This window comes from Anser brachyrhynchus (genome assembly GCF_964034855.1).
Source record: "Anser brachyrhynchus genome assembly, chromosome: 2".
In the NCBI taxonomy this organism is placed as follows: domain Eukaryota; kingdom Metazoa; phylum Chordata; class Aves; order Anseriformes; family Anatidae; genus Anser; species Anser brachyrhynchus.
Window position 1 is genome coordinate 124,943,988 of NC_137695.1, and position 10,922 is coordinate 124,954,909.

The following is a 10,922-nucleotide window of genomic DNA, read 5'->3' on the forward strand; positions in this document are numbered from 1 at the left end:
CTCTGACCAATTTGAGCATCACAGAGTAATAGGCTGAAAGCAGCTCATATGAATTGATTTTATGATCGGAGTTTGATGAAGCATCTAGTGAAGAAGTCACATCCCTCTCAGCCCAATTAGAATTCTATTGACCCTTCAGAGCTGGAGCAGAAAAGGGAGACTGCAGTGAAAAAGAAGTTAATCCAAGATGTATAGATTCTAAATGGGAGGAAAAATTGATTCCACTATCTATGTACACAATTAATGAAGGCTCCTATTTCCTTAGAGCAAGAAAGAGCAGAAAATGTCCAAGTTTGATTCAAAGAACATAAAACCATTAGCCCAAATAAATGAGAGAGTGTTAGCAGTAGAGTCAGAACTTTGTAGTCAGGAAGCCTTCATATTGCAAGGATGAAATTGGCTGCTATCAGGACTTTGCAGACAGAAACAAGCCTTTCAAGTAGGTTAACTGCAGAAATTTGAATGATACAAAAGTAAGAGCTTATACTCATTTAAGTTGAACTAGCTGATATAGAAACGAAACTTCAAACATCATCTGAAGTATGGAGAAAACACTGTGCTAAAAATACTTTAAAAAATACAACAGTTTCTGAAACTAGCTTCCTCAGAGTCATCCACTCAGTTTAAAGCCTAACCTTTAAACTTGAAGCCCAGAGAAAGTGCAGCCATTTTACCTTCAGATGTTTTAACAGGCTTTTCACCTTTAAAGTCAAAGATTGCAGAAAATAGATCTTAGAGCTTACCTTGGCACTTCCATGTTACGTTTCAAGCAAATCACATTTCCTACCATACAACAGCTTTGTCTGAATTGACATCAGTTTGTCCTTGAAGATGAAAAGCTACAGCTGGAGCTGAGAAATGTGCACACGTGGAAGTAGTGCTCATAATCCAGGATTGTCTCTTCTCTCTTTACTTAACGCTTTGAGGAGAACAATAAGTGTCTGCTCCAGCAGAAAATACATGATCATTTTTCTTTTAGCTGGAGTATGCAATAGCCTACAGTTCTATATTTAGCTATTGCTCCTATCCAAGACTAAAAAAGAGAAGAAACAAACAAACAAAAACACCTGATTAGTACTAGTATATCTTTAACTGATTGAAAGGTATACCAAGTCCACATATCATACTGAAAACAAACAAACAAGATAAAACAGAAGAATATAAAATGGTAAATACTGAAAAACAGCAACAAATAAATAATGTTTAGTCCTGTAAAAACAAGAGTCAGATAATGAAGGAAAAATTACAATGTCTTTTTCAAATGCTAATAGCATAGACCAGGCAACACAGATACGTTAGAACGAGCAGTGCAACTCATGTTCTTTCTTTCTCTTGTAGTTGTGTTTAAAAAAAAAAAAGGCTAAGATTTTTTTTAGAACAGAAAGTCATGTATTTATTAACCTTTTTTATTACTCAGAATCTGATTAGGATAATTCTATCACACAGAGACTTAGTAAGGGTACATTTTATACAGAAAAGATAGTACACAGAAATATTTCAGCATTTGCAGTTAGGAACCAGCTTTGTACTCTCTCACTTGAAGTTCACAACTCTGTAATATCTGCTGGCAGGAAATATTATGTATTGGAGGTTAGAGATTGGGAAGGACTTCTCAGGGCACCCTGCTATCACTCTGTCTCTCTTCTTCCCCTAATACTTGTCCTATATCAAATCTCACAAATAGCACACACCTGTCCTGAAATTAAGGCTGTTTTAAAAGTGATCTGAGTGACATTTCAGAGGAGGTCATTGTAGACTAAAATGGAGTGTGCAGCAAGAGGAAGTGCAGGAAACAGAGGGAGAAAGTGAGGAAAGGAGTGAAAGAGGAGAGGAAGGTTATCTGAGGTCTGAACAATAGAACGACACCTAGAAATTGTGTCTCACTTGGTTCAAAAGGTCCTTATCCCCACCCTGTAATTCAGTCATCAGAGGAATTTCTGGGAAACACCAAGGACCTCCAGGACAGAAAATGGCTGGATCCACCATGAGTTTTAGATTAGGAGTGCCTGTTTAGCCTACTCTTCCTCATTGGGAAGCAGAGGTGGATACTTGGGCCAATGCAACAAGACTTGTATTTGCTCCTCACCCTGCAACCCAGGCTGTGATGTTTGGCCATATATCCATCTTCGAAAGGCCTTCTCCTTTGAACAATACAGGGTAGACTGTCTCTCGCTCTTAGGAAAGAGCACTGGCTGAAAGTCAAGGAAAAAAGTGGCCAAATACTGTGAATAATACCAGTTCCAAAAGTACTGTGCGGTTGTTAATAACCCTGTGCTGCCAGGATCTCAGCTCTGTGCCTCAAGGGATGAAGAAGAGGAATTGATTCAGCCTCAGTTCCCGAGAAAGAGATTAAAATAACCACCCCCATCCACAACCAGATATAACCACAATAAGGATATGCCCATCTACATGCCCCAGGGCACTGAGATGAGTCAAGTGCTTCTTCTTGGTAGGCCTCAGACATTGCTGATAACCTGTCTCCACTTTCCTCCCCGTAAATCCTCCCTTGCAAGTGCAGTGTGTTCTTGTTAGAGAGCGTACAATGAAGCAGTCATCAAACCCACCTTCCTTACTTGGTGAAATACACTGTGTTGTCTGGGTAGGACAGTAAAAGTGTCTCAGAAAATGATGTGAAAATCAATGCTTGAAGGTAGGGTTGGGACCTGGCTCCTCCTCCTTGTCTTTGTGCTTTTGTCGCACACCATTTTCTTCGTGGTACCTCTACCCCATTCAGTGCACAGTAAATGGAATATAATGGACACCTGCTGTCAAAACAGAGTCTAAAAGGGCTTATGTAAAAATCAGGCCTAAGCAAGAAAGTTCCAGGTAGAAAAAGAAAATTCTCCAGAACTGCTTTGAGATGATCTCTCCTTTCAAAAACATTCTGTTCGTGCAAATGAACCCAGCTGCTACTATGGTGATGTTTTTTACTTTTTCTTCAGGCTTTGAAGTATCACTGCAGACATCATAAATACCTTTCACAGTTTTTTTAGAAGGCTGACAAGTTATACAATAACCTGTTTGGGGGCTTTCAGTGGTTTGAAATCCAGAGTTTGAGAACAGTTTTAAAACTTTTGTTCCAATAGCTTGAACTTTGAAAATTATAAAAGTCTCTGGGGTCATTCGGAATCCTTTGCACTGTTCAGAAAGAGGAATTTCTTTGATGAAAATGCTTCCAAGTAACTGTAAAAATAGAAACTCTTTTAAGAACATAACATGTTTAACATAAACCAAATGATTCACAGGAATGCTGCAGACGACAGAAAGAACAGCTGTGTGAAAAATTTGATTATCTCTATTCTGTACTGGAAGAAAGAAAAAACGAGATGACACAAATAATCACTAGAACCCAAGAGGAGAAACTGGAACACGTCCGCTCCCTGATGAAGAAGTATGCGGATCATTTGGAAGCTGTGTCAAAGCTGGTGGAATCAGGAATCCAGTTCATGGAAGAACCAGAAATGGCTGTGTTTTTGCAGGTACAAAGTCTATAAGTAGAAGCAGAAATGGAGTGTTGGGTTTGCTGAAATACAATTTAAGCATTTCTCAATTTTAGGAGCATTCAGAATTTGGTCATGTCTGAGTGAACACTTATACAAACTCATTCTTTGAAAACTTGCATCAACACAAAAAAAAAAAAAGACTAGTCCTCTTGTGAATAATATTCAAACCAAAAACGATTTTGAGTTCCCCCAAGAGAAAGCATAAATTTTATTATTTTCCTACATATTCTTATTGTCCCACCACTAAAACATACATATATATGTAATTCTGTGATTTACAGCTTTCGTTTGCATATTGACAGTGTGATTAACTTTCCAAGATTAAATACGGGTGTTCTAAGTCACATTTTTATGCCTTTACTTCAAAACTTGTTTGTTTTCGTTACTATAAACTTAGAATAGCTGATTAGGAAACCATTAGTAGCCTGTTCACTAAACTTACTGGTGTAGAATTTCTGTCCCGCAATGTTACAGTTTCTCTGTATTAAAGGTTGAAAATATCTTTTTTAAACAGAAAGCAAAAACAAAAACAGCAAAGAATTGCTGTTGAAGAGTACAATATTCTTTCCAAACAAATAAAATTTTGTGACTCCAGAAATATGCTGTCATGCATAGTCAAAGATATAGTTATTGTGACTAGAAGTGGTAACAGAACAATTGCTTTTCACTGTACACACATACAAAAAAAGAGTGTAAATATCTCCATTTCATTTTTGTAGAGATTGTTGGTATTTGCTGTCATATTCAGATTTTAACTAAAACATCTTCAATGAACTAAGACGATTACTCAGCTGTATACTAATCACTATTCAAATCTGATCTCAGTTGTAGATGTTGTGGCTGTCATTTATGAGATCCATAGTAGTGCACTTAGAAGCAGCCAGTGTAAGAATTAGATCTCAATGCATAAAGTCTCTCAAAAAATGGAACCATTTAAGAAGTCAGTTATTTCCTTTTTGTTTTCACAGAATGCCAAAACATTGCTACAAAAGTAAGTATTTAAACTTACGACATTTGATCTTTATAATTAATTACAAATTGGAAATTTATCTGCAAATCCAAATGCAAATAACCAATCTCTCTGTTTTAGAATTACTGAAGCATCTAAAGGATTTCAAATGGAAAAAATAGAGGATGGGTATGAAAATATGAACCAGTTCACTGTGAACCTCAGTAGAGAAGAAAAGATAATAAGAGAAATTGATTTTGACAGAGGTAAGTCATTTATTTCACCTAAATTGCATTCTTACATAGCAATTGTGTGTAATTTACATGATGATACAGAGCAGGAAAACTTGAATCAGATATTTCTGTCCATCTCAAGGTTAATTAGACCATTTTGTTTCAATTATAATCAAAACCAAATATCCATCACAGTTAAAAATCGCATAACCTGTCAACATCCTTAATTTTACCTATTATGGAGCCTCAAGACTTTCCTGAGGCTCCTGTGATCTTTACTGATTCCTCCTGTGAGGGGACCACAAAATTAAGCTTTTATTTCAGTCTATAAAGTACCTTTCCCCCCCAAAGGATGCCCTTGTTGTATGGCCTGTCTGTTATAGAAATTCATTAAAGAAATAGAAAGTTTACTACTAAACATACTCCTTTCTTTAGAAAAGACATCCTTTTTTTCTTTTATAGTAATAGAGAAATGTAACAGAAATGTAATCAAAATTCAAAAACATAGTTATAGAAGTAAGCAAAAATTGTCATCATCTTTCATACGTTTAACAGTTTGTGATGTCGTTTGTTGTGACATCATGACATGCTACGTGCTTTTGCAAAGTTGCAATTCTTCATTTGCCCTGGCAGCCTGCAATCTAGGCTCATCTATGCTTTACCTTACAGAGTAAGCCACAAGAAATTAATGGACATGAGTGTTTCAAATAAGCAGACCTCTCCTATTAAAAGAGGAGATGTCTAATCTCTTCTACTAATGGTCATCTGGATATCTCTGGTTTTCATGATGGCTCAGGGTTCTGCTAATACACCCACATTTACCCGTATAAGCCCAGTTAAATCTCATGCAAATGCCTGACACTCGTTCCGCTGGCACCCATCACTTGCTCCCATGCCACAACTCACACTAACTTCAGAGGATGTGGCCGGTCCCTACGAGGGATCCTACATGCCTGCTGCAGGTCTTGGTCTGTAAGATGGGCCCCATGGACTAGCTCTGCTTGGCACCCAGGTCCATATAGCAGGACACCAGCCATGGCACCAGTTAGCAGCAGAGAATCAAATGCCATCTCACAGGGCCGTGAACCTGCAGGCATTTGTGCTGTGAGGGGCAGTCTCTGCTCACAGCCTCATGCCCAGTTTGTCCCTGTGATCAGCCACAGCTGCGTGCACTTGCCACCTGCATGCACTTGCCAAGATTATGACCTCCTGCACCCTACCACGAGATTGGGAATGTGACACCCACCACCTGGGGACAAGGCATTAGTAAAGCCTCGGCAATCAGGACTTCAGTCCTGCTACAGTCAGTGAAGTTCTCTGCACGCAGGGGGTGTGGAAGCAGAGATTTAGCACTCTGCTTATAGGAGAGTGTTTGCCTGCAGACATATTTCTCCATTACGAGAGTGTTATTTGATTTGCAGATCTGCATTCCTTCTACAGTCTCAGGCAGAACCACAACCTGTGCAAAAAGTGCAGTCAATTTGTAGGTTAATGCATCCATCTAGGTTTATTTCTCTGAAGTACCAGGATGGCTCTGAACAGTATCTGATGTTTTTCTGGATGAATACCATGATTATGCAAAACAAAATGCATTGTTAGAGAGCTCCTTCTGGAAATGAGGGAGCAACCACGAATGCTGAAAATAGGATGTGTTGTAGGATGTACAAGCTCTGGTTTGACCAAGTTTGACAGTCTGGTTTTAGGGAGGTTGGTACCCTAAGTCTCCACAGTCAAGTATTGCAAAACACTGACCTGGTAAAATTCACTATGACTTCAACGTGTTTAAAGCAAATAAAATTGCAAGAGAGACTTTTTGCCTGGTAGATTGTGCCAGACCAGTTATCCCCTCACGAAAGACCGCAGGTCCGTACTGCAAATCCCTCATGAGGGTAACTGAGGAGAACAGGCCTTTCTGCCCTCCCTCCCATGGGAAGGGCTAATTTAAGACTTTTTAAAGTGTGTGTTTGGTGTCCTCCCTGCTGTGAGGCTCCTGCTCGTGCCCCGTGCAGGCTCCTCATGTCTGCCAGGGAGGTGGATCATCAGTAGTTCTGCTGTGCAACTGTAAATGGCCTTTTCATTACACAAAGACTGTAGTCATCTTCTCGTGGTGCTCCTTTTACACTTGTCCCTTAGAGGAGGAGGTGGAAGAGGAAGAGGAGGAGACAGTGGATGGGGAAGATTTGGATGAAGTCCACACAGAGTCGTCAGGAGAGGAAGAGGAGGAAGAAGAGAAAGAGGAGGAGGAAGGGGCTGAGAGAGCATCACAGCCGCCTCAGCAGGACCCTGAACCACAGAGTGCAGCAGGCGAGCCCCCAGCCGAACCTGCCCCAGCACCACAGCCTGCCCCCCCAGCTGGCCAGGTAACTGCCCCCGCTGCCCCGCTGCCCTGCCAGCTCTGCTGAGCAGTCTGGCAGAGGCAGAAAACCCTCTCCTGCAGCCCGTGGGCACCGTGTCTCAGGAGCACAGCTAAGGGAGTCCAGGCACTGGAGAGCAAAGCTGCTTATTGCCCTTTCACAGATGTACATGACTGTACCCTGTCCTGCGTAAAGATTGCTTGATGGGCAAAAAATTGCCTCGCTATATAAACCAGGATATATGTGGGATACGTAAGATATAAATAAAAGAGATTCAATTTGGGAGTTAAGCATATAATAATGGATGTTCTGCTTGCTGTGTCCTGTGTTTTAACTCAGACTAACTGTTATAAATGAAATGGTTGTTAAAATATTTATACTAAGAGAATTTGGCATCCCCAGTGGATTCAGTGAGCTTTCCACCAGCAGTTTTTAGATCGTACCTCTAATCTTGTTTACTGGGACTGGCACTTACCTTCTTCTGGTCTGGTCATCCTAGTGCTATTATCTAGGTGGATGCAGGGATATCACACACCAAACAGAAGAGGGAACTGCTTTTAACCTATCAACGTTACAACCTGGCAGCAAACAGATTCAGTGTGTGAATAATTTAGGCCAGCACTTTTACTTAAGGAATGTGATTAGAATGAGGCTATAATTGCTGCATATTCTAAAAGACTATATAAAAAATATACTTCATATGCTACTTTAGCTGCCCATAGATACAACTAATTTAGCAGATTCTGCCCTTGTGCAATTTGCCCAGTGAAGTTGCTGAGTGGCTGAAGACAGCTCTGATGGTATTTGGAGAGGTCAGTGTGAAAACAACAGAGCAACTGGTGAATTGTTAACTACTGCAAGCTTTCCACATAAAACAAAGGAAAATAAATAATATAGATTGATTCTTGCTTTGATTTAAGAGCATACATGGGTTTGCACCAGTTCTGTGAAGATGCTCTTAAGTCAGGTTTTATTGATTTTTTTTAAGTTTGTCTTCTGAAGATTTGCACCAATTCAGCTAAACTTCTGTAGCATAACTGATGTACTTTTACATTCAGACAAGAATTAGACTTAAGAAAGCCGGACCACTAATGTCAAGTCCCTCACTTGTTTCTAAGGCTAAAATGGAAAATGTGTTGCATGCTGCTGCAGCAATTGTGAAATGCCATTATGACTTGGTCAGATGTGCATTACACCATGGCATGTGGTGTTGCAGGGTGTGGGATACCTGTATCTCGGCTTTTGCCTTCCGGTGTGAGAAAGGCAAAGTAGAAATGGAGCGGTGATAGCAGATACCGTGCGGGTGAGCCCGAGAGCTTGGTGCAAGTAGAGAGGTGCAGTTCAGCCAACTGCTCCTCTTCCCAGCAAAGTGTGACTGAGGTTGGTTAGCGTATTGATAGCAAGGCTGGTGGGCAAATGTTTCTGTCCAGTGTCTTTGTATTCTCCTTATCTGACTGTTCATATCAACAGTTTTGTTGGCAAATGCATTGCTCTTGACCCAAAACACCATTCAAAGGCACCTAACCTGTTCCTCATGGCTGGTGACAGTTCATGAGGCTCTTATGCAAGATTTCTTATATTTTGGGGGTTTAATTGTGTCTTTATCTGTGTATGTAATGAAATACAGTAACTAATCAAGAACCTGTAATTTGGCAGGCAGCACTATCCCTGTACTGGAGTTTCACTGGACAGTATATTTGAAACGCGGGGCCTCCTTCTCCTCCAGTGCCCATTATTAACACCGCGTGCCTCAGCTGACTTCCAGAGAGTTATTTCTGATTTAGAAATGGGTTTAAAATGAGGCCCAAAATGTACAACAATATGGATTAAGGAACAGCTTGCCCACTCCTTTCTCAGTCAGGGTCCCCTTCCCTGCTAACTCTGCCCTCCTGTTTTATTTTTCAGATATTCTTTGCCATATCCGTGTTACTCAAATGCTAGTTACTTTTGCTGTGCATTTTGACTGTAATTCTTTTGGACCTTATATTAGGACAAATACATTCCTTGCAGTGAGATATAACAAACACGGCATGCAGAGAAACGTTGGCTACGGCAGGAAGGTAACGCGGTGCACTCTGCTTCTTCTTCTTCTTTTTATCTGTCCTGATTAAGGATGAGGTTGTGACACCAAGTGGCTCTCAACAGACTGCAGAGCCTGACAGTCCAGTGCCACCCGCGGCAGAAACCGTCGACCCCTTGTTTTACCCTAGCTGGTATAAGGCTCAGCCGCGGCAAGCAAGCAGCCCGAGCTCAACCCCCGGGAGCGGGCTGGGGAAAGTAGGGGCTCCCGTTTCTCTGGAGACAAGTGCAAAGAAGGCAGAAGCCCCGGAAGCGGCAGCAGTGGAGGAGAGCGCGCCGGGGAGCGGTAAGGAAAGTAATGCCACTGCAGCGACGTCCAAGGTCAGTGCCACCGCGCTCACCCCAGAGGGTTGTGGCGTGCAGCAGTTGTTGAGGAAAACCTGACTTAATTTTCCTCTGCATGCTAAAGAATAATCTGAGAAATATCGAAACAGCCTAAATCGTCGTTTTGGCCAGCCCCCTGGGTTTACAGATGACTGGAATACGTGACAGGCTGATTGTCAGCTTCAGAGGAGCATGCCAGCAGTCATTTGTGCTTAGCTGCCAGCGCACCTAACCTGAGTTGCTTGCACACGCTCTCAGGAGCTGTCAGAAAGGCTGTGATGCCTCTGCCCATCAGAAGTTTGCATGTGTTAGCGGCAGACAGATCCCATGCATGAGATTATTCTCATCACCTGTTGATAGCCTGTGCACATCACGTGTACACCACTGGCTAAGCAGATGCAGCTTGGCTTTGCCTTTTGCGGCTTGGTGGCTGCAACTGGAGTGTACAGCTTTTCCCTGTGAACACAAAACCATGCAAGTACCTGGTGCTTCCTTGTGTGTTTGGTGGCCAAGCAGTAAGCAGCACGATTTACTGGGTTCAGATGTGTTGCAGAGGGTTTCCTCCCTGTGACTTGATTAAAGGAGAGCATGACAATAACATATTCCAGTTCTGTGCTGGACTGCCAGCAGCATGATGAGATTTCAGAGGTTCATGTGCTAAAAGAGGTTGTTTCCCTTAAAATGACAATGTTAGAGTTTTGATAACCTGAATTTAAATATTGTTTCTTCTGCACATGTGTGTAAACTTTGCATGGGTCAAGGACTCAAGAAACAGAGCTGAGGGGGCTGTGTGTGAAGTATTTGCACATCACACCTGCTCCTGCTCTAGTGGGTGACAACCAGCCCATTAGCAGCACTCCAAATCAGACTGTCCTGATTTGCAGAAGTCAGGCTCAAGCTGTCTGACTTAAAAAGATATTACCTGTACATATGTGACGGGAGGAGAGTATGTGTCTGCATGTGGAAAAGCACAAGTGGGTAGTAAATATTTCAGTGCTGTTTCCTCAAAAGTTAAAGTTGACCATTCAGCATACATGAGCAGCTCTTCGATAATAAATCGTCATGTGGTGGGCAAAAAACTAGAAGAAGGGCTTCATACAGATGTGATAAAAAGGGCATTTAACTGTCGGCTGAAGGCTTTATGCAGTGACACTTGAATTTGGCGGGAGGATTCTCAGTGACTTCAGTCATAACAAGAGAAAAATTTGACCCACAAATTCCAGCAGTTATTTTTCAAGTCAGGGTTTGATATGAATATGGAATAAATATATATATATATTTTAAAATTATCAAATCCTCTATGACCTTATTGTCTTCTTAAGTATATTCCAAGTATATTCTGAATGAGCTGGGAAAAGCAGGTAAATTCACAATGAAATCTGTTGCTGCTGTTTCTTTATATCAGTTCCACTAATGAATGGGCACCCAAGCCCATAGGCAGGTAAAATCCTTACTGGGTTTGCCTGATTCTGGTCTGCTT

The 10,922-nt window shown here is 41.3% G+C and overlaps 1 protein-coding gene across 3 annotated transcripts in view; it reads left to right on the top strand.

The window, feature by feature from the left end:
* Positions 1-10,922, top strand: part of TRIM55 (tripartite motif containing 55) — a 41,419-nt gene that overhangs the window by 12,037 nt on the left and 18,460 nt on the right. For 2 of the 3 annotated variants that reach the window (XM_080578455.1, XM_080578453.1), the window contains exons 5-9: positions 3,246-3,479; positions 4,472-4,494; positions 4,594-4,718; positions 6,819-7,045; positions 9,152-9,439. In XM_080578455.1, the coding sequence (XP_080434581.1) occupies positions 3,246-3,479; positions 4,472-4,494; positions 4,594-4,718; positions 6,819-7,045; positions 9,152-9,439 (897 nt within the window). The remainder of the gene's footprint in view (positions 1-3,245; positions 3,480-4,471; positions 4,495-4,593; positions 4,719-6,818; positions 7,046-9,151; positions 9,440-10,922) is intronic. The other variant, XM_080578454.1, reaches the window with a different exon arrangement.